Here is a 24,923-nt window from a genome sequence, read left to right on the forward strand (position 1 = left end):
ATTCTTTACAAATCCTACCATGTGGATTCATGGATTTTTTTTTCACATTCTGTCTCTCACAGTTGAAGTGTACCTCTGGTGCAAATTACTGACCTCTATCATCATTTTAGGTGGGGGAACTTGCACAATCGGTGGCTGACTAAATACTTTTTTGCCCCACTGTATCATTACCATTTTTAGCTAGCTAAAAGGGCTTATTTGGCACTGAAGGTAAAGTAAAATCTAATGCAGGTTGTGGTATTGTTCTCTATACAGGAATTGTTTGATTGTTGGTTTTCTCTGCATTACTGTAGAGTCTTTTCCTTAACAACACAAAATGCCTTTAGGCGACTGTTGCTGTGATTTGGCACTATATAAATACAATTGCATTGAATGGAATTTGGACAAGAAAGCACCAAATGTGCCAAACACCTTGAGAGAACTGTTGTTGTGATTTTGTGCTATATAAATGAAATTTAACTGAATTAAATAGAACTGAATTGAATATAGACAATGTATACATGAGTACAGTAGAGATGGAAAGCATGGTACTCACAAGGAGAAGTTGTCTTCGACGAAGCAGCGGTTTCTGAGCAGGCCAGACCACAGCTGGACGCCCACTATGCCAAATATGAAGAAGACGAAGAAGCACAGCAGCAGTACATTACCCAGCATAGGCAAGGTGTCCAGCAGCAGGGTCACAAGGATACGCATACCTGAGAGAAGAGACAAAGCAAAGGTCAAACATCTGTGCAGCACACAGTAGATCCATATAGCTGCATCGTGTGTATCAGGTCTGTTTGAATGGAGAATCCAAGCACTTTCAGTTAAAGAGGCACTGCAGAACGTTTTTCATCGCTGCATATATCCTAGTCAAACAAGTACCATTCACACTAAATGCTGCATAAATCCTGTTTTAACAGACCTGCAGGGACAAGTGCAAAATTTAGTGTTTTATTCATCTGATGAAATGACACACTTTCCAGCAGATGCCGAAGTAGCTTTTTTCAGTTTAATGAAAATGAAACAAAAATGATGAATCACAGAAATAACAGCCTGTTACATGTCATAATCTAGTAAATATAGCCGCTCTGCGCTTTATGTTTTATACTACCAAAACAGGGCTTATTAAAGGACTGTCAAAACACGGTCATTCATTTTAGGAGACGAAGTACAGTGCTGTGGGTCACTCGTAAACAATATGGGGCCCTTGACAAACAGAAATGATTCAGTGTGTCAGTTTCTCAGGATGAAATTTTTCGCCAGTAAAAAGGTTTTCAGGAAATTGAAATGAACAACTGTAGACCGCCATGTATAGCAGAATTAAATTTTGCCTATCCATTTTTTTAATATATAAAGCACTGCTAATAATGACTTATAAATGGCATGTTGCACTGACAGGACCGATAGCTTTTGTTTTAGTTTTTAGGCTTTTTCCACATTTTTGATGTGAAAAACATAAAGAACTGGGATGGAGGTGGGTTGCAAAGAGGCTTGCAGATGTACAGCAATGTTGGGCAAGCTAAAGCAGCCAATAACTCTTGTTAGAGTTTCCATAGAAAGGTATCAGCAGAGCCAGATTGATCTTGTTCTGCCTGAACTGACTCTATGCTCAACAAAATTAACATCATGCAGTTTGACACATAGCTAGCTACTGCCTTTTTATTCCACACATTGTTTATGTTTGCTTTTTTGACAGAATCTAATCACTACATGGCCCACAGTACAACTCGAACACAACGTCTGTTCACAGTAGCATCCGATGATTGTTAATAAAACACTAACTAGGCATTATAGACACTAATATATAGTGTATACACACTACAGTAAGCCCTAATTGGTCCAACACCAGATTGCCAATGTGACAGTGACAATGTCTTTCCAAATTTAGCGAGATGCTATTTAGAAGTGGTGCAAACCAACAGCATGTATTGATCATCAGTGAAATATGTCAAAGTTTCTGCTGCTGAAAAGTACTGTAAGTGCTATAACTGTCCACGATGACACTGGTGTAGCAAAAATCCAAAGTGACATCCCAGTCAGAGCCCCGGACGGCATAAATGCTTAGTAGTTACTAGAAACCTGTCATTTCACTGTGTTGGTGTGCTTAGCAACACCCTTTTAAAATAATGTTTAAAAATATATTTGGAGAAGACACAACGGTCCTGAGTCAAGCGGAAGTAGTTAGCAGTCTGTGAAAGTACCAGCAGGACTCCTACAGTTTGTTCTGAATTAAAGCCACAGTAAAAGACCTGCTTTATTGCCTTTCATACAGTACATCTCTAAATCTGTCTGCTCTGGACAGTGTTCCCTCATGTTTCTGACAACACACACACTTCCTACCGCCTACACACTCCCTCTGCTAACTCTGGCTCTGTCCCTCAGATTTTGATTTGATTTTCACATTGATTTTCTCACTAGCTGTATACTATCCAACCATCTGTTAATCTATCTTACCTAACCTTGTTCAGTTCTCTCTTGTTTTTGCCAATGTGTAATCTCTATTCTCCATCACACTGCTTTGGTTTCCCCTTTTCCCCTCTGTGTCTTTAGTTCCACCTCTGCCTGCCCATCTCTCTGTCTCTCTCTCTCTCCTTCTCTGGCTGTGTTTTTGAGTCAGGCGTTAATAATGAGGATCATTTTCCTGATCAGGGGTTTTCTGGGTAATTGGATAGGCCGAATCGAAGCCTGCCATTGCAATGGCAGAACTCATTTGATGGCACTGAGGAACAGAGGGCAGAAGGGAAGGACACTGAGTCAATGGAAAGGGCACCAAATAGGCAGAGGGTGGGAAAACGAGATATATGAAATCAAAGGGTTATCTGGTCCCATTAAAAGAAACCAAGGCACTGAGCTCATTAGTTTATTTGGGGGATGCTTTCAAAAGGGCAGGTGCGGATTTGATAAAAGAAAATGTTACAATTTGTTTACTTATAGACACCCTGTAAAAACATGCTAATTTTAAGACTTTTAAAACATTTTGGTATCATTTTGAATGAAATTGTACCAAGGTTGGTTGGTTGGTAGGTTGGTTGGTTGGTTGGTAGGTAGGTAGGTAGGTAGGTAGATAGATAGATAGATAGATAGATTTCCCATTACAGTTTTGTGTTTAATCACTTTGTGTTTTGTGCAAATCCTTGATTCCACTTTGTGCTTTTTTAATGTTGCCTCAATTTCAGGCCACACCAGCATCCCATCAGTTATTTACTCTCTCAAGTATACAATGCTGTAGTTTCCCTTTGTCATTATCAGAATATTCATTTCTAGCCAAAGTTTCCATACCTCATTCAAATTGTACATAATCTTCCTTTTTTCCTGTGCATTGTGCTTTGGTTTTGTCATGTATTCGTTTTCACACGTGCCTTGTTGTCTAAACTGACTTGCCACCTGCGTATGACCACAAATATTTTATTTTGGATTTGACTCAGCCTCCTGGTAGCAGCATAGCGTCCTGCTGGCTTTATATCAGTTTTGGCACATTATTGTCACCTTGTAAATTGGACTGTGGATTATAGTGTTGTCTGATCCAAAACGGCATGGATGCAGCTGCATTGTGTGATCTAAATGTGCACAGAAATTGAAATAGCATTATTTTGGTCTACAATGCTAAAAGTATTTAAAACCCCAAATATATGAATGTAAGAACATTTTATAATTTTTAAAGACTAGTGCCAGTTTTCAGGACATTTCAGGATGATGAACCATCTTGTTCTTTAATAAGTAATGAATTAATAAAATTTCAACATTTCCGCAAACTCATTTAAAATTTGGGCCAGTGATATTTTCATAGTGAATTTTAGGTACATAAGAATCTCCCTCCTTTAAAAAACTGCAGTGTTTTACCATTAAGAACTGACCATACAGATAAAAAAAAATCAAAGCAAAATAATTCAGTTAGTTGATTTCAAATTTTATCTATACAGCGCCAAACAACAACAACAGTTGCCTCAAGGCGCTTTATATTGTGAGGTAAAAACCCAGCAATAACACAAAGAACTCTCCAAATTTCTCTGCTCGCTTGAAATACTTGTAAAGATCCTGAAATCTAAATGTTTTAATCTGAACCGGACGAGTGAGATGAGAAGGCTGTCAGGAGTCTATCCCAGCTACCAGAGGGTGAGAGGCGGGATACACCCTGGACAGGTTGTCAGTTCTATCATGTGATGTTATTTATGGATCCTTAATAACATACTACGACAATGCAGCTTACAAGACAACACATTACTTGTTTACACTCTGCCTGACTCTGCTTGGATCTGGTTGTTATGTTTGTGCCATTCCAAAACTTCCAAACTTTCCTCTAGCAGATAAACTAGTCAACATCAACACTTACAGCATGATTGAAGGGTGTTTCTTCCATCTCTGCTTTACTTTTGAAATTCGTCTTTATTAGCTGTGATGAATGTGGATACCAGTATATTGGCAAACAGCTAACATTAAGTTATAATATTGAGAAAGTTAGAATATTTCTCTGCTGAGAAATCAGTTGGGCTCTACTTCAAAATATTAAAGGGTAATCAGAAAATATGAGCAATTTCCAAGTTAAAATCCCATCAGTTGTGTTAGGAGCAAAAAAAAATGGGAATATGAGATGAAATGAAAAACAAACTCATGAGTCAAAGTGGGTTTCCCTTGACATCTTCATGGTTTTTTAAATATACATATATCAGGAATACTTTAAAGTGTGATTTGGAGGAGATCCACTGTCAGAATACACAGTAAAGTCTTTGCTTGTGTCCATATCCACTAAAATCTCATCTGGTCTGGAGTGAAAGTGCATGCATTTACCATTCCTGTTTTAAAGTTGGCGAAATATCATCCTTTTCATGTTTAGACGACTGTGCCATCTGAGAGTAACACAGCAAACTGCATCAGAAACTTTTCATATCTTCAGCTCTGAGTTTGTTTTTCGTTTCAGTTTTTTTTTTTGTTTAATCGGGTGCACACTGACAGATTTTTTTTTTTTCCGTGTTGACAGATGGGAGGAAATCCAAGAAGGAGTTTGCGGACTTTCTCAGATCTGGAGAACAAAATGAGCCACAGCCCGTCAAGAGAGGCAGGGGGAGAAATGAAGGGAGGAGAGGAGCAAAGGTAAGGCACAAGAGAATGAGTGACAGTGCTGAACATTTGCAGGATAACTTGCGTGTTTCGCAGACACTGGAGAAAAATCCAGGAGCTGTGAAATCCAGCTAAAATTGAAAAGTGACAGCAGAGAAAGCCTGGAAACTTGAACGGTACTTGAAAAGCACGGTTCCGTTTGTGTAATAGCTGCCACATTACACACTGGACGCGGTAGCAGCATAAATAGCATTTACCATCACGGCGCAAGAAAAGAAAATTATCTGCGATGCTCCACTCATCGTGCAAGTTATTAAATACGGCTCTGCAGGGCTGTTTACAAGAGAAACATCCTGTCATGATTCAAAGGAAGCGATCCAGTGCAGGGAGTTATGTAAAAATGAAGGCATGACTCACTGCCTGTGGCCATTTGTAGCCACTTGCCCTTTGGTGGGAGACACCTTCATCACGACTGCCTGAACTGCCTGAAAATATACGGATTCATTCAGAGGTGTGAGGGCCCATACGCTCTGAGAGACCTGAGTCAAAAGGTAAATCTACCCCGTGTTTCCCTGTGTTTGGTCATTGCAGACACACACACACACACACAGAGTGCACATTAAGCAGCGTATGCTCGCTCTCAGAGAGTAATGTGCTGAGCTGTGAGGATGCTGCTTAGCTGTGCCTGAGTTAGCAACAGCAGCTGGGATTAGTGTCCAGACAATGACGGGCTTCATATGCTGTGATTCAGAGCAGCAGTACTACACATCTGCATCTGAGATTTCTATAACTGACACAGCTCAGACTTACACACCCACAAGACTTGGAAGATAAATATCAATAATGTTAAAAACAAAAATTTAATATGTTCATTTTAAAATGCCCTCATTTACATTTAGAGTCATCATGTGGAAATATGTTTGTAAAGCACACACGTGCGCACACAAATAAAAACATTGTTACAATTATTTACTTAACTACTTCAAATTACATTGTCCTGCAGATTTGCAGGTAGGTTGTCCAAATGGTGTTGTCCTGTTCCAGCAGAGTTTATGTAATCATCTTTTTAGAAGTCCATATAGTTCCCATCATAGCAGGACAGGTATGAAAAGGTAATGTAGTTACAACTGAACATTTTGCACTGAGACTGATAGGTGATATTAGCTAAAAAGGGTCAATAACTTCAATGAGTGGAAACAAAACTAGTCTAGTAGTGAGTTTTAATCAATCAGTTATTGCTAACATGACAAGATACATAGACGTTACTAACCAAGCATTCATCCAGCAGTCAAAAGTGGCTATATTTGTCAGAACCCCGTGCAGTACCAGTTATGATAGATTAAATATGTAATATATAGCAGTGCTTTTGTTTGTTTGTTATTTTGCTTTTTGCATATTCATATAATCTATTGTATAATTGTACTTGCTTGTTCTGCATTCACAGTGAGGCTCATTATTTCCAAGAAACTAAATGTTGTCTTGGAGTTATGAAAGAGCTACGTGAACTCGGTTATTTCAATTGGAGAGAAAAAAACCACCAAAAGACAAAAAGAATGTTCATAGAAGAAGGACGTACCATCATGATGTCACTGTTTTCTAAATACTGCATTTTGAAGTCAATGTTTTGGCACCTAGTTAGAAAGCATGTGTTCTCAATTTTCAGTAACAAAAAAAAATCAACTTAAATGAAGAAAACTTTATCTGTATCTTTGAAAATTACATTTGGGGACTTGTTTTCAGAGCTAGCCTCAAGTGGTCACGAAGGGAACCGCAGCTTCGGGCACTTTGGGTTCTCACATACAGTGAGAGTGCAACACATTACAACACATTCATCACATTAACCATCTTAGAATTGCTGTAGTCATCGGTAAACATATTAATGTTATTCAAGTACAGTATGTGAAGGATTTTTCTTTTCTCTCTTTCTTTCTTTTTTTTTAAAATATACTCTAAATATGTCCGGAGTATGATCAAAACCAGAAGAGTCTCAGAGCTGATATGGCTGTAATGGCTGAACATTAAAGAAGTCAGCTTTGAGCGATTGGTATTTGGAACAGGCGTGATGGCAGTTAGGAAGCAATTTAGCCAGAAGTAAGACGACATAAAGTATTTGAAGTGGCAACAGTTTGTTTTGCAGAGTGCTATTGTGAGAGGAGTATAAATCAGGGCATTAAACAATACATCGTCTGGATCAGAGCCATTCATGAAACTAACTTGTTAAACAGTGACAGACGCGAGCATGAATCTCTTAAGAAGAACCTCTGTTTATGTCCGAGGTAAGACAATCAATCCACCAAGCCTCTCCCGACCTCTACAGTGTGCTCATTCCAAGTGATCGACATTTCATATTCAATAACAATCATCTCCTCCTCCGCCTGTGTGCCCTCTCCAACCTCGCCGTGGGCAGCCACTCCATTCCAACACGGCTGGCAGGCGGGTTGCTGCGTGTGATCGGGGGAGCCATCTGTTAGCAGGCAGATTAGGTCTGCTTCCTCTGCTCTGCTGTCCAGGTCCAGCTCCGGCCCAGCCAGCTTTGTAATCTGTGTACTGTGAACTAATGGGCTTTCTGAGTCGAGGGGCAGCGTACACCTGCGTCTCTTCTTATTTGCTCCGAGTGGACGGCAACAAGCTCGCTGTAAGCGACTCCAGACAGAGATGACTGCATGTCCCCAAAATGAAAATAATCCTCTGTGTAAGTGAGTCATGAGACTCATAGCCAGAGTCCATGTGGAAAAAAATGAAACCCGATGAAGAGAACGGGCTTAGAACTGAACTTTTGTAATCATCGGAATTTTTTTTTGTATTGACCAGTCGATACAAAATTATGAGAAACAGACACTGAAAAAAAATCTAAATTAGTTTACTCACATAGTTTTATGCTTATGATTATTCTACATACTGAGTCAGACTGATCCATTTTCCACAACGGGCCTTCCATACAAACAAACCCACATGGGCATAGCTGTGCAAATGCAGATAAACAAATCCCTAAATTAAAGATACACAATTTATATGAGTGAGTGAGTGCAATATACATATATAAACACACCGATCAGGCTTAACTTTATGACCACTGGCAGGTTAAATGAATAACACTGATTATCTTTTCATCTTGGCTATCAGGTGATAGCGAGTGAGGTATATAAGGAACCAGGTGAGCAAGCAGGAAAGATTAGTATTTGAGCGAGTTTGACATGGGCCAAAATTTGATGGTTTGTAGGGTGTTCCTGGTCAAAGTGGTCAAAGGAAGAAACAGCAGCCAGTCTGCAGCCAATCCTCACTGATGCACAGGGTGAGTGAAGGCTGGCCCGTGTAGCTGAACGTGTCAGTGCACCACAAGTTGTTGTGTACAGGGCTGCATGGTCACATACCAGTCAGGATACTGGATCCTGTCCACAATGGGCACGTGAGCTGGACTGGACAGAACCGGACTACCAAGCAATGGAAGAAAGTAGCCTGCTTGGACAAATCATGTTTCCGAAATGTTACTTTGACATGTACCACCAGCTAAGCATCGTTGACCACATACACCCTTTCATGGAAACAGTATACCCCGATGGCTGTGACCTCTTTCAGCAGGATAATGCTCCCAGCCACAAATCAGAAATGTCTCAAGAATGGTTTGAGGTATTGATTGGACTACGAATTCCTCAGATCTCAGCCCAATATTTATATGTATTTATTTGAAGATGGTTTAACTTGATTGGATACTATTTTTCTTCTTTGTACTACCCTTTTTTCACCATTTCATCTGCAATAGAGCTGTGAGGCTAGTTGGATAAGCTTGAAGGAACGATTGGATGTGATAAATGATGCCCTAGACTCCATCATTCACTCAAACAAATGATGACTTAAAAAGGAACATTTTTCCACCTTTTTACACATCTACTTGTTCACTTGCACTTACCCCTGCATCAAATCTCTTTGACAAAACACAGCTGTGGGGTGATGATTGTGCGTGCTTTTGTCTTCTGCTTATCTGGGAATATTCCAGCTGATCAAAGACCTGAACTTCAAGCCTTTAGAAACTGTGGCAGCTTAAAACCTTGAAAATGACTTGGGACCGAAAATTCAAGTAAAACACAATCTCTTCTGTCTTTAGGCAAGGAAATATCACTCGCCCGCCAACAGCTGCTGGGGGTGTTCTTGTCATAATAAGATTCGCCTAAAAAGAGCTTTTTGTTTTTTACAGCAAAAGATTGACAGCGGAGAGCAAGGATTACGCTGCGACATTCTTGACTTTCATCCTCTGGCAAACAACTTCCTCTTCTGAACTCTTTCTAACCTTATCAGCGTGTTATTACTTCAGCTCTCCTCTTTAAACAAGGAGCCCTCCGGATCAAACCCGTCCCCTGACTCATCCAGGCTCTCCCTCTTGTATTTACATCGCAATAAAACAGCAAAAGTCAGGGGGTGACTTAGGCCTTTCTATAAAACCCTTCTCCCAACATCTTAGGGAAGAATAGACGCTAGGACGTTCTTGTGAGCTCTTTAATTACAGTACTGTGGCTTGGCAAACAATGTGCCATAGGAGGAGGGTGAGGAGGAGGGTGAGGAGGAGGAGACATGGTCGTGCTGGGAGCTGCGAGGTTGATAATGTTCCTGTGTTGCTGTTGCCTTTAGGGCGTATCTGGGTGGAAGTACAAGACAGTGTGCATGAACCTGGTACAGCTCAAACACCAAGCCTAACAGAGCGTGGAGAACAGGATGAAACACTACGTATTATTGATGCATGGCTAGAAATAACAGCTTGCATGTGCATGCACTGCAGGTTCGCGAGTGTGTGAGAAAGTGAGGAAAATGTGTACGAGCTCTACCTGTGCATATGTGTGGGCTAGTTTGATAAGGCTCTGGGGAAAAGGGCACATGAGGCAGCTCAACAATCAGCAAGTGCCTGAGGGCTATTAATCAGTCTCATTAAGACAGGGATGGGTAAGAGTGTGTGTCTTGTGTGTCTTGTGATAATCAACTATTGACTGCTGCCTCCAGCTTATCAATCGCTCAAATGTGGCGTACTCGCAGCAGCCAAAAGTTTCATCGAGACTCACCGAGTCTGGGAGGAATGCAAAAGTTTTATCTTGTTACGTCTGCTCATTTGCAAGCCTGAGGCATAAAACCACCTTTGCCCTCCAACCTGACGCAATCTATTCGGTTTCTTAAGTTACCCATGAATTATTGCCTCATTTAAAGACACAATCGGATGAACTAAGCTTTGGCAAAAGTTCAGTAAGATCAACACATTCTCATTCCTAACTTATCTTCATTTAACGCACTGAGTGCACATTTAATGTTAGTTTGCAATGTGCAGGGTAGTCCTCCAGAATACTATCTCGCTAGATGAGGAAGTATAAAAAACAAAATCACGTCCACGTTAGGAGGGATGGCAGCAACTTTGACCTTTAGTTTTCAGACTGTTTCGGGTAGGTTCAATCAAAACGACTTGATTAGGTTTAATAAAAGCTTATGATTAAAATAGGAACAGATTAAAAGTCAAATACTGCTCCTACAGTAAGTTTAAGAATGGTTTCTGTAAAGTACAAACCTCGGACGGTACCTGTAACTTGTCGCATGATGTTTTTGGCATTTTTTGTTGTGTTAAGCTTCAGAATGATTCGGCTTTGTTTTGCTTGTTAAATTAAGGGTACGTGTGTAAAATCTCACCACTAGATGTCAGATTGCAGTCAACTGAATTCTTACTCCTCCTACTTCAAGTGCACAATGCTAGCTATGGTGGCCGCTGTAGGTGTCCACGTCTCATCACCCTGGAAATGGCTGTAAAACTGACTGACTAATATGGGAGTTTGATATCAGTCAATGATTTGGTAAAGCTCACTTCTGTCCCATGACACCTATACTGAGGCGAGTTCTTGAGGATATCCTGAACTTTTCTGTCAATGCTGCTGTTAGCAGCTATTAGCCGGCAAGTCGATCTAACCTTGTTGGACTCGGGCTCTTTGACTACATCCTCTCATCATATGAGAGTTTATTCACAAATTGTTTTTCAGAGCCGGCACATTAGCTGGCATAATGTTAGCTTATAACTACCTGTTGTTGTTCTCACTTCTCTGGAGAAGTTGTAATTACAACAATACTGGGAATTAATAATTATGTTTATGCGCATTTAAGGTTAAGTGGCTTAATTCCAGGTTAATAAGAATCAGTGTATATTTATGTGTACAACATTGTGTTTGTCTATTAAATAACCTTAAATTCTATTCACAGTACCTTTACATTTATTATGATATTATCAAAATGTCTGTGTCCATTTGTGACATAAAATAGGGCTAATACATGACTTTGGGTCACCTGGGTTACATCACTGGTCCTAAAAATGCATCTCATAAAGACAAAAAGTATATATGGGGATTCTGATCATAATATCCAGAAACCTAGTTGTCCTATGATGCAAACCTTAAATGTCTTTGTCTGTCAGTTCCCACACCTTTTTTGTTCCCATACTTTTTAAAACGCGCTTTAAAATGCACGTTTAAATTCATAGTGTCCCGATGGTATCACCACTCGGTATTTTTTCTGACTTCCTCTGCAGCTACAATCACTTTCAAAGGCTATGTAGTACGCCACATGTCTACTACACTGTCATGTATTCATAAACCCAGTGGAGTTCCTCTTTAATCCCAGCAGCTGCTGTTCGGAATTAAGAACTTGCCGATAACCACAGTGGGAAAATTCATTAAAACCAAAACCAAATAAAGAATTACAATTTCAGTTGGCGGGTAAGTCTACTAGGAACTTTGGTAGATGAGAATCCATCATGCTGGATTCCTTTTCTATTCTGAAAATACTGCGTGTTGCATAGTAAAATAAGCGTGAACTAAAGCCTGAGGATAAAAAAGGATTTTTTTCCCCTTCCCTGCATAACAATGGCACCTTTACACCTATAAACACAAGGCAGGAAAAATTACATTTCAGCATTCTAGTTAGTATTCTAGCTTTCAGTGCCTCAAGGTCTGTAACTAAAACCTATTAATGCAGCTCTCTTCAATTTGAATTTTGTAGCAGCTGACTCGAGGATACAACAGTAGCATTTGCTGATAGTATATATTTAAATATTAAAGAATGTGGTTATTAAATAGTTACTAGAAGCACCTTTTGCCTTGAATATCTTGAAGAAAGCCGGGGATGCTCCTCTGTCACCCAAGAAAACACTGTATTCTGGACACAAGAGCACCCAGTAACTCCGTTTGAATACTACACAGAGGTATGTCACTGGCTGTCATGTCTGCCTTGATTTAGCCAATGACAGGCTGGTACAAGGTCCCTGCGGACTGGTACTGGACGTGAGGGTAATAGCCAATCAGATGGCAGACGGTGGGTGGTGATATGGTGGTGACACAGTCTGGGATTTTTGTTTTTTTGTTGGCAGCCAGCGGATGGAGCCTGCGAAATGTATCTGTCACTTCCACTGGCAGGACTGCCATGTTAGCGCATCAATCATTGCCAGAGTGCCGGACGTGGACACCGGCCCAGGAACAATGTGCTCGTTAACGGGAGTGTGAAGATGTGCGTGTGTCTGTGTTTTAGGATGAGCTTCAGCCTTCTGTTCCAATATGGACTCAAGGTAAGACAAAGAAAAAAGTCCAAAAAGACCCGCGAGGGGCTCCAGATAACAACAAGGAGGAATGTGAACTCTTAACAGTTTATACATTTGCTGAGCCAGGTTCAGATGACTTACATTCTTGGCAGCAGTGGACTAATAGCAACAAGAAATTTAAATACAAGGCTGGAGATGGAAAGTTTTTACCATATTAGCAAAAGGTGCTGACCTGTAAGTGCTTGCATATAAGCCATCAGCTGAGGTGTGCAGACACGTGTCACCTGCAGGTTTAGTTACGTTTACATTTTTGATATATTGAAATATACAACTGACAATTAAAACTAGAGAGTCATCACAGATAGATGGATAAATAAAGAGATCTATTGAGTATGGTGACCCATTTCCCTTGTTCTCCAGTAGCAGAGATATACCATTTCCATTTCAACATAGCAAACTGCAACCCTGTCTACACATTATATATCCATCCATACTAAATCGCAATGACAGTATTGGTGATTTGAAACTTTGCTGGTACTAAATAAAATACCTTTTCCTACACAACACCTACACTGCATAAAGCTGATGCTCACTGCATTAGAGTAATTGCTGTTAATGTGCCAAATGGCTTTCTTTCAACCTGTGGAGTGGTCAGCTGCTCTACACCTGAGCCCAGAATGCTGGCTAATCACTTAGAAACATGAGCATTTAATGTTCATGCATAAGCAGCTCTTAAGCCCAATTCACACTGGATTTGAATAACCCCAGGTTGATTGCAACATATTCACACCATGTTAACAGATTTACTAAGGAAACTCTACATAATGCTAATTGTGAGGCACAGATGGAACAGCGGAAATACACTGGCCTAGATGCATCTCTGTGCACACAGTGGACGAAAGAGAGACACCAGGGAGTTTATTTCCCGCCAAAACTCCTTCTTGAAGCAAATCATGCCACTCGGCCTGCAGGCACTCGTATTTCAGCGGTTGTTTTCAAGCACTAAATTAACTTGAATTTCGGTGGTCACCAGAACACTAAAATTGCAAATATTGAATCAACAGTCAAGTCGACTAAAAATCACAAAAGAAAGGTTATTAGTTTGATAGAAGATAATGTTCTTAAAAGCCTTTTCCCCCTCTTGATAGATATTTTTCCCCAACGTAACTTGATACATCTCTCTTTTGTCTCTGAGAGCACTGAATCACCGTTAACTTCATTCATGTAAAGTACTGTCCATAAGTCTTAAGTCACCCAGTATTTCTTTGTGTTTCATTAGGCAAGTGGGAAAAAGATTAATTTACTGAAATGTCCGAGTTTGTACAACACAAGAGTTTGTACAACACAAGAGTTTGTAAGTCAATATTTAGTATGACCATCTTTGTAGCTCAACACAGCCTGAACTCTCTGATACAAGTTTTCGTTCAATTTCTTTAAGTAGACTTCAGGAAGTTCTGCGGGCTTCCTGAAGCTTTTGAACAATGGCTTCTTGACAGCCACCCTTCTACTGAGACCATTTCTGATGACGCCCCACCGAACAGTAGGTGGCTCAACTGAAGTCCCATTTGCATCTCTGAGATCCTGTGTCAGGTCTTTGATGGATTTTTTCCTATTTCTTATGGAAATGACTTTCTGATACCATTCATCTTTTATAGATAGTTTTTGCCACTTCTTCTTTTGTGCCCCAGAAAAAGAAGGGCAATTTCCTCAAATTTCTAAAAACACACTATATTCCATGCTGAGATATACTGTACCAAGTTTTCAGCTAATAGCTCTTTGGGAATCACCTTGTTGGTGCAAGAACACTATTTCATGCTTGTCCAACTGTGTTATCCTTGGCATTTTTCATAGATTCAGCTAAAGAAATGGGAACAAATTGTGTTGCTTCTAGCAACAAAGTGCCTGCAGATGCTATTTAAAATGGGTTTGCTGCTAAGTTGTTTATTATGCATAGACACAAAAATGATTCATCCCTTAAGTAAGGTGCCATTTTATACTTTAGTGATTCTTAGGCAAGTGTTAAGTGACTTAAAAATATAATAAAATAATTGCCTGCCAGGAAGTCAAATATACCACTTGTCCCCCCTCCCAAAAAAGGTAGTAAAATCAGAACAAAATATCAGATACCATATTTAGACAAGATATTTGGTGTTGGTGTCTGCTTTGGTGTTAATGAAATTAGCACCAATCCCCAAAATATGAATGATTTCACAGGTTAAGGCAGATTACATTTTTTTCCCTCTTCATCTTTTCTGACTGCTTTTTTTTTTTTTTTTACTAATTTTGCATGTGGCTATGGTCACTGTCACTACTGGTAACATGAGGAGATACTGGGAGCCTGCAGAGGTTGCATAGGTAGTCCAACTCCTCCAGGGTGTTATCACAATACATGCTATTGGCAGGTTTCCTATGTTTCCCAGCACAGTCTCAATAGCATGAAAAATATTCCAGGAGAGACACAGTTACTCTAGGAGAGCTGGACAAGTCCTTAACCCATCAGCAGGACTGGTATCTATTCTTTTGTAGAGCACTACAAAAATGTTCTCCAGCAGGTCATTGGTGTAAACAATCAGAAAAAGACTTCAAGAGGGTGGCTCGAGGGCCCTACATTCTCTAGTGGGACCTTTGCTTGCTGTTCGGCATCATATAGCCTGATTGGCATTCGTGATAGAATATCAGAATTAGCAGGTCCACGTGTTGGACCTGTCACACCTGCTTACCCGGAGCACATGTGACAGACATGAAAGGGTCTGGAGAAGCCATGAACAACATTATGCTGCCTGTAACGTTAGTCACAGTGAGCAGTTTGGTGGTAGGTCAGTGATGGTCTGCCATTAGATATCAGAATAAAATCCCTGCACCAACTGTCAGGTCTGATGCTAGGGCAGTGGGTCCTGGCTTCCTCCTGGTTCATGACTGTACTCGTCCTCATGTGGCAAGAGTACGCAGGCAGCTCCTGGAGGATGAAGGAACTGATACCTTTAACCTGTCCCACGCTCTCCTGACCTAAATCTAAGAGAACACTCCTGAGACATTATCCAGTCCATCTGAAGCCACCAGGCTGCACCACAAACTATCCACGAACTCAGTGATGCCCTGGTCCAGATCTGGGGGGTTTCCCCAGCACGTCATCTCGTTAGGAACATTGCCCAACATTGCCAGGCATTCAAACAAGCAGGTGGTAGCCATACAAACTACTGAGTACTATTTTCAGTTGATGCAATGAAATTCCAGCAGAACTGACCGGCCTGCTTCATCATATTTGCGCTTTGATTTTCAGGGTGTCTTTGACTTCAGCCTTAACGATAATACCAATCTCCATCAAACAGTTTGGTATCCTTTCACTCCTAACACCTTACCCAGGCTGTATAAGTATTGATATCTAGCATGATCTGATGACTTTTCTAAGTGTTTCTTTAATATGCTTGAGCACTGTATATCAATAATAAATTATATAATTAATTATGTGGACAGAGCTGCTTTTGCATGTATGACTCAAAGCCACATCACCTCTTTTAAAATGTGGCAAATGCGCCAATTAGGCAAGTCAAATTCTTTTATCAACTTGGTGAACTTTTTCAAATGTCAAACTGCAGCTTTGGCCTTTGTATCACTGTAGACTAATGAAACAGGGGAAAAACAGAAATGGGAAAAAGCCTCATACTCTAAAACCTTTCTATCATCTAGGACATGAATGGCCAACATCAAAAAACTGGAGAACCCACGTGTTCAGATTCAATTCAGTTTACCTCCAAATAGCCCGAGCTACACAACAAACATCCCCACCCAGAGTCATGATGAATGCTGCAAGTTTCTCCACAAGATCTGATTAGACAGCAAAAAAGCTAAAACGGGGGCAGAAGACAGATAGAAGCCACACCAAAGGCATCCCCCCCACCACCCGCCCCATCACTACCACCAGTACAAATCTACCCAATGACATTTTCCCCACAGGGCCAGAGTCAGACCAAATCATCCGCACATGAATGCCACTATTAGTTCCATGATTAGGGTGAGGGATGGTTGGATGCCTAATGAGCGAGTCAGTGTGAGTAACTGTGCACTCTCTTAGTGTGTGTGTGTTGCATATGAGGGGTAATGAGCAAGGGTGAACCCCCCGCAATGGCTTTGATTGACAAGAGAGTGAGATTATACAAGGGGCTTAAGAGTGTCATCGGCTGGGGGAATGGGTGAGGAAGGGGGTTGATATCCCATTCATGCACCCACATGGGGTAAACACCTGCACACACACACACTGAAACACATTGCGATGAAATGATTCTGAGAGAAGCCAATGACATAATTAGGATCTGTATCTAAAATGAAAGCATTGCAGGTGCTGATATCAAGTTAAGAAGGAAGGCACCAAGTGGACTGCTGGGGTACTATAGAAATCCTTATGATTTATTTAAACCTTAATGTGTGCACTGGAAATTCAATCTGCACTGATTAAACAGTAATGAAGACCGATGGAATAGAAGGGGAAGGGAACAGGGGGCACTCTTTCTGGGGGAGGGTGTGAGAGTAAGTATGAGATGGGCGAGGATGCGAGACAGGGCGAGTGACTGAGGGATTCGTGGAGGGTAATGAACAAGTGTGACAGTCAGTCTGTGAGTGTCGCTATGAACTACAGTCCTTTAGTAGAAGTTGGTGAATTGGAAAATTGCTTATAAATCTGTCAGAGACCAAAACTGTTTGGATGGGGAGAATAGCAAAACACAGAGACACTGAAGGTGTCCAACCGTGGATCAACTTGCCTCTGACCTACATACCGCTATTGTGGAGGAACTGAACCTGCATGACCAACAATTATAGCAAGCAACATTACAGGCAAATAGACCCAATATAAGATATAAGATAAGATAAAACCATATGGCTAATATCTTTGGCTATCAAGCCTAGTTCATCACGAGAACCAAAATACTGCTTGCTGGCCATTGGGAAGCAAGCAGTATCCATTTTTGGATGTGCCTTTTGATTTCTATTTACAGGACTCCTCAGCATCAGTTCAAATCAGTTTTATTTATTTTACTATGATGTACAGACTCTACTATAATGCAGAGAAAACCCCAACAGTCAGACAACCACTTAGCAAACACTTGGCGATGGTAGGAAGGAAAAACTCCCTTTTAACAGGAAGAAACCTGGAAGAATCAGGCTCAGGGAAAGGCAACCATCTGCTGCAACAGCTTAGGGTGAGGGGAGACAGGGTCAGGGTAATAGGGATACTAATTTTAATGCACAGGATAGTTGTTAGCTGTTTTTCAGCATGCTTCAAGGGGAATCAAGAGAACACAACTGAGTGGTCCGACTTAGTGACTTGATTTTAGCTGTCTGCTAAGCATCAAGTCTGCTAAAACAACTTTAACTTCAACTTTAGCCTCAACAAGATTGAAAGAGGTGAATTTAAAAAAAAATACAAAGATCACTCTTTGCTGTTTTTGCTCTCTTGATTTGAAGCATACTGAAAAACAGCTAATAGCAAACAAGAGCCTAAGGAGTGAATGTAAAAAAAAAATACTGCTATGTGATTAGTATAGAGATCAAAACAACACATGAGCAATTTTTTTGTTGGCATTAGGCTAATTTCTTAGCAGAAGTTAGCCATTTTAACATGAAAGACTGTGGGGATTTAGTCACTCTTGGAGCCAGCCTCAAGTGGCCATTGGCGCTTTTCCATGCCGGCTTCATTTTTCAGCCCTGCAGGTTGGTTGGCTGCTTGGTCAAACTATGATATGGTGTCTGTTGCACACATGGGTTCCTGCTTTTGCATGCAATTTAAAAAAAAAAAAAGAAAGAAAGAAAAAAGAAAAATGCCAAGCGCATTTAAAATTGGACCTGACTGTTTTGGCCCAATGAAAGGAGCGATATTGAGAAATCAAAGGAAGCAAAACAATTAGTGTGCTGAATGTGTTTTTGAATGTTTCCATACTGTCTGTGTGATATTTTTGTCAGAGCACAGCCGCTTGAACCTCACAGACTGGAAGATTACGTGTTCTCACCCTGCGCTTGCACCGCCACCATCTACTTTTTAATAATAACTGAAATTGGCCTAAAGCTATTCCCAGACTAAAAGTTGGGCAACCTGGCCTGACTTTTAGAAAACAAGGAGAGGAAGCCTAAAATTGCAAAAGGACGGAGTGTATGAGGGTCTGGGATGTGGCTTGTGAGCAGAGATCTACACTCACTTGGCACTCGGTTGATGGCTCTCAGCGGCCTCAGCACACGAACTGTCCTCACTGCTGAAAAGCTGACGTTCTGCAGGTTGAGCGAGTACTCCAGCATCCTGGAACATACAGAAAGAATGGAAGCATGTGTGAATAGAGCTGCGGCAAATGCTGTTGCTGTTTCTGCAGGACGTGCTCGATCACGCTGGGAATTAAAACAGAAAAATGGGAAAACATTATTATGTAGCCAATTATATTTTGCATGTATTAAACACTTCCCACCCCTCACAGGGCAAGTGGTGATTAATCATCGTAAGGTTCTGAACCACATTTACATTCTTGCTTTTAGACATGGCTGCAATGCATGTGTTCTGGCAAACAATATGCTTTCATTCCAGCGCTCTGTGGACTGCAACTGAAAGTCCAGAAAAGTTTGAAAAACGCACACATGCTTACACACTGACACTGAGACACGCACACATAAGTGCTGTGCCTGTTTGTGCTTGCACATGGAGCAAAGCATCCACGCGATGTTTGCGAGCCTGACAAACACACGGTTATATTTGCATGTACCTTCGCACAATCAGCCTTCAAAGCAGAGAGTGGCATATGCGCATCCCCTTTGAGACGTCAAGAGCGGGTGAATCACTCATCACTGAATGGAGGATATGGCTTCGACAGTACATAAAAGAGCAGCATCAGATCAGTCGGCCTCTTAACCTTGAGACGCCACACACACACTCACATACATGCACACAGGGGCGCGCACACACACACAGACACACACACACACACACTCCGGCAGCTCTTTAGAGGCGCTTTTCTGACTGTGATGGGAGGTTAGAAGGACAACACTTAGGGGAGAGACTGTGGAATGCCTGAAAAAACGTTTTTCTTGTTTTTTGATCAGTGTTTATCGTTATCCCTTCTCACACTCACTGCCTCTGCTTACGTGTGTGTTGGATATGTGTGTGTGAGTGTGTGGACCAGATGCTGAGCACATGTGCTGCTTGAAGGAGCGTGCAGATGAAGGAATTCCCTCCTCGAACTGACTCCAAGTCTGTCTGTCTGACAAATTCGCAACACATGTCAGAGAGGGTATGTGCGTGTGTGTGTGTGTGTGTGTGTGTGTGTGTGTGTGTGTGTGTGTGTGTGTGTTTGTGTGTGTGTGTGCAGCACCTTAAGTGGGAGAAACTCCCTTAATGAACCCATGAATGCCCGCCTTTTACACATTAAGGTGTCCCGGGACAATCCCTTCTTGCTTGTTACACTGGAGCAAAACAAGAATAGCTACTCCTTCCCTCTCTCGTTCTCTCAGACGCACATACACAATCACAAGTATGCATACACAGAGCTGACAGATGGCTTGCAGGCCGGAGAGAGAAGGTAAATGGGTAAACAGTTAACAGAACAGCATGGAGATGCCCTCCCACAAGCAGCAGAGACATGAGGTTAGCGGTATCTTCCAGTCCCCGGAAACAGGAACCTCAACCTGTGTAATATTCAGTAATAGTTGCTATGGACATTCAGTTTACTTTCATGAAACAGTGACTTAGAAAAGAAAGACATTTGAAAGTACAGAACTGAATCAGCGTAAGGACGGCTTTATGACAAAATATTACACATACTATGGTTGATATATAAGACAACATTATAAGAACACTCAACCTATGTTTCAAATCAGCTCATGAAAGTGCCTCATTTGGCTCTTTTGTCAAGTATAGAAAATTTCCTTAAATAATCTCACTTCATAACAGAAAAGAGGAAACAGCATACTGTTAGATTATGGGAAATGTAGGTTTTTCCATAATCACATTTTACATTGTGGGCGACATATAGGGCCCACTTTGAGCTTAAATGGGTTGGAGAGGTGATAATGATAATGATGTGCAAAGCTACAGAAAAAGTAATGTTAGTTCATTTCCCAGATTGCCTTGGAATTCTAAAATAGTTTTCTTTTAATTTTTTTACTGCAAGCTCACAATAATTTTCCTGTCATTTAATTTTTTATATGTAAGGTATTACTTTGGTTTAGTATGAATGGCAAATGAGAACTTGTTAAAACTTGAAAATACTCTCAAAAAGTCCAAATCTATATTGTTCTTCACATTTCCTGAAGTTGTCTGGACGTATGAGACACCTGGTCTAAAGCAAGAGCAGTAAAAAATATCTGTAAGTGACCCTCACCGTAATATAGACGCACAGGACAATCTCTATACTAAAAAACACGATACTAATGAAGAGGTTAACTAATACAAGAAATAATACAAATTCTTTAATTAAATCAACAGATATTAGTTTATAAGCACCAAAAGACCAAAGATCAACATATTTCATATTTGGAAGAGAGCATGGATTGCTTTGTTTTTAGCAAACAATAGCTAGCTTGGTTGGCAAGATGTGCTAGAATCAGTGCTAACTTTAACAAAAATAACAGCAAAATTCAAATGTTACTGAAAAAAAGTCAAATTGTAAGTCAAATTAAGAGTGGGAATATCAGAGCAATCAAAGGAGCTTTAGGTGGTTACGTGTGTTGCTCGTCATGCATCGTTTTGTAGCTGATTGTTGATCGTTAGCAGACATTGGAGTCACAAAAGTCTTGTACTTTCACAAAGTCTCTTCTTGTGTTGAAATGTCTTTACTCTGAATTTGTTTTTCTCTTTATCTACAACAGTTATCCGATCTTTAAGTCTGATGTCATTAGCCATGTCCGGGTTCAAACACCACTTCAGGTCCCAAAGTCAAACAAACACTGAGAGTTACAAATTGTCTAAATTATTTCATTTTTAACAAAATGATCAGTGTGGCTGCTTTGCCAGGTGTAACAATTAAGTTTAACACCCAGGCATCCATGAAAACAGAATTTAGGAAATTTAACAGCATTAGAAGTTAGCGGGAAGTTAACTCGCTAGTTTCCACCCAAACATAATATACCACGTTCTTACTGAGAGATTTGAGAAAAAATTGAAACATTCAGCTCTGCTATCACTTCCGACATAAATGAAGACAGAAAACTAAACATCAGTAATGTTTGTAGGGTTACTGAAGTTGGGCTAGCTGGTATATAATGATGTGCTACGTGGTGGCTAGCTACACAGCTATGTTAGCATAACATAAACACAGTGAAGCTGAAGTTAACATGAGGGTTCCCAATGGTTAGTGACAAATGCAATCGCATAGCAGGCTGCTGTAAATGGACCACACTTCAGTCAGGAGAACAAACAACTGAGATAATCCACATTACGAAGTTAGCCATTAATAAAGTCTGTATGGGCTGGGCTGTAGTTACAATGTAAGGTTTTAAAAACCAAGCTTTAAAATGAATAGTGGTAATAAAAACCGAGAGAGGCCGACGGTGATCACGTCGTTTTTGATAGGGGGTTATTCAGATTAAATAGAACAAAATACAAAGCATTAAACCATGTTAAAAACACAACAGCCTTAATAACACAGACTAGTTTGGACCCGTAAGCAGGGTTCAAACATCATCACTTAAAGACCGGATAATTTCATCTGTTATCATATTTAAGTTGTAGGATATTTCTGTCACATCTAAGATGTAATTCTGCATATACTTCCCTTCCACCAAGGGACTATTTTTCCTTTAATAGTACCAACTGTTTCTATGATGTTCAAATGACATTAACTGAAATCCTACTGTGTGTAGATGCCCATTCATTTTTTGTTTTCTTAATAAATATGAAAAACAGATATAGATGCATTTCAAAGCATCCTCATTTTCATTTGGTGTGTACAGTATTTTCGTAGTACTGTCCATCCCGCAACCAGACAGCGGCTTACATGAGCACAGCAAGGGCAAAAAAGTGAAAGAATCTCACCAGTAGGAGAACATATAATAAATCCAGCATGATCTCAGTTTTGAGCACTGAGGTCCCTGTGGGAAATTTACGGTATCATCATCAGGATGGGAAAACTTATGTTCAAGCGCCACAGACAAGCTATAAATCCCCCAGAGCAACAAATATTAGGGTAATTTTTTCATCAGACAGATTAACATAAACAAACTTAAAAAGCAGATGATGAATGATGTCTGCTCAAAAATAGACTTTGTAAAAACACTTGCTGCCCCTGATTAGAGCCAGATGACGGTCGATGTGCTCAGTGAAAACTGACCCATCTCCCCTCATCTGGAATGAAGAAACAGCTGAGGAGAAATGGAGTGTATCAAACAAACGATCTCAACTGCAGGAAGTCGTGCGCTATTTTGTCAGAGTCCGTGCCAGCGTTGATGATGCTGATAGAGGGCAGGGCGACGGGGAGGAGGACGCAGCCTTGGAGGGAGTTTGCATGAGGCAAATTCCAAACTGAAGCAGATCTACGCAAGAGGGTGAAGTGGAGGACGAAAAACACTTCTTCTTCTCTTTTTTGTACTCGGTACACACACTGATACGGCGCCCCTGCATATCTTTATATAGATATATCCTCACAAGGACAAACTTGCAGAAATGTGTAATGAAATTCATGTCATTTAAAATAAAGCCACCAAAGACATAAAGTGTGTATATCATTGCACACACGCACATACACACTTCTGGGCGTGATGCCTCTTGGTTTGTCCTCTCTCTTATCGTAAAGGCTGGACGTGTGTGTGTGTTTGTGCCTGAAGAGCCAGGCACATGAAGGATGGTACACACGCTTTCCAGCAACGCCACCTTCTTAACGGAGCCTGCACACAAATACACCGGACATAATGCCACCCAGAAAGAACTATAATAGGAAAAAGTATGCGAGGCAGCTCAGGAATGTAGGACACTGTAAAATGTTTAACTAGTGCTGTCCTCACCTAACCTTTATCTGTCGCCCTCTATCTTTCCATCTGTCCATCTTCTGTCCACCTCAGTCAGCGTATCCATCTGTCTGATCACAGCCACTGTACTGTGATCAAATTAAGTAGCCACCAGTCTCACAAATAAGGAGTACTCATAGATGAAGCGAATATAAACAGTAGGGAAGAAATCAATGGCCATTTTTAACATGAAAGTCTGCAGGGATTTACTCGCTTTTGGAGCCAGCCTCGAGTGGCCATTGAAGCATTTCGATCCAGGCTTCGTTTTTCAGCCCTGGAGGTTGCTGCTTTGTGAAACTATATTATGGTGTCTGTTGCACACGTCTTTGCATGCATGCAAAGATTTAAAATTGGGCTTGTCTGTTCTGTCAATTTGTTTCTAATGAAGCAATGTTTAAATATCAAACGATCCATGGTATGCATAAGACATTTTTCAATGTTTTTTTCCCCATACTGTCTGTTTGATAGTTTTTCAGAAATCAATAGTGCGAGATATGAAAAAGAACCTCGCTACTGTATATTATTTTATAACTTCCCTGGCCGGCTTTCCAGTGGCGTATTTTTATGCAAATCATGATGGATAGACAGCGAAATGCTGAAAGGAATTGACAAATTTTGATGGAGCCTCCTCGGTTTTCATGCTCGATTTGAGGTTAGGGAGTTTGTTGTATCTGTGAAGGAATTCTGTGATAAATAAGGTTTGAAATAAACTTGCTGAATAACTGATGAGGTTAGCTGGGGAGGATTCAGGCTGCGTAGCACATTGATGAATGACTGGGTATCCAGAAATGGTTTAGGCAAAGTTATCATGACAGTAAAGCATACAGTATGCACACCCACTGCTACACTATCCATTGATCACTGCACAAAGAGAAGCTGATCATGTCTACATTATGTCTGTTATTAGACAAAGCTTTGTAGTGAATTTAAAGTGCACAGAAAGCTCCAGGGCATGTTTAGCCTAGCACAACATAAAGAGTGGCTAATAGAAATCAAACTGCTTTCTAAAGCACTACTGATGTCTCAAATGCACGAATGGAATTTAAACAAATGGGGTCTAGTGACAGTTCTATTACTACATAGTTGCACATTTGAGGGTTAAAACTAGGGTTGCCAACTCCCTGAAAAATAAATAAGGGACACCTCGTGGCCAGGGCCGGGCGACCCAGTTGTCTTCACCCTTCCCATGCAGTGTGGTGAATTTTCTAGCTCTTTTTTTGTGTGTGAAATTATTTTTTTAACCATTTGACTTGAAGTTGATTTAAGTAGATGCATATTCTATTCTTTGTGATATGAACACATGTGAAACAAATGATCATTTAGTCATTTATTTTTAGCTCAAAATGACAACATTAACACA

The 24,923-nt window shown here is 40.6% G+C and overlaps 1 protein-coding gene across 8 annotated transcripts in view; it reads right to left on the bottom strand.

Moving 5' to 3' along the window:
• cacna1g (calcium channel, voltage-dependent, T type, alpha 1G subunit) overlaps positions 1–24,923 on the bottom strand; it is a 317,809-nt gene that overhangs the window by 136,402 nt on the left and 156,484 nt on the right. For all 8 annotated transcript variants that reach the window (XM_013913571.1, XM_005721842.2, XM_005721841.2 and 5 more), the window contains exons 5-6: positions 18,778–18,875; positions 536–695 (exon numbers count right to left, since the gene is read on the bottom strand). In XM_013913571.1, the coding sequence (XP_013769025.1) occupies positions 536–695; positions 18,778–18,875 (258 nt within the window). The remainder of the gene's footprint in view (positions 1–535; positions 696–18,777; positions 18,876–24,923) is intronic.

Source organism: Pundamilia nyererei, unplaced genomic scaffold, assembly GCF_000239375.1.
Source record: "Pundamilia nyererei isolate P.nyererei 1_Seehausen unplaced genomic scaffold, PunNye1.0 scaffold00005, whole genome shotgun sequence".
NCBI classification, from domain to species: Eukaryota; Metazoa; Chordata; class Actinopteri; order Cichliformes; family Cichlidae; genus Pundamilia; species Pundamilia nyererei.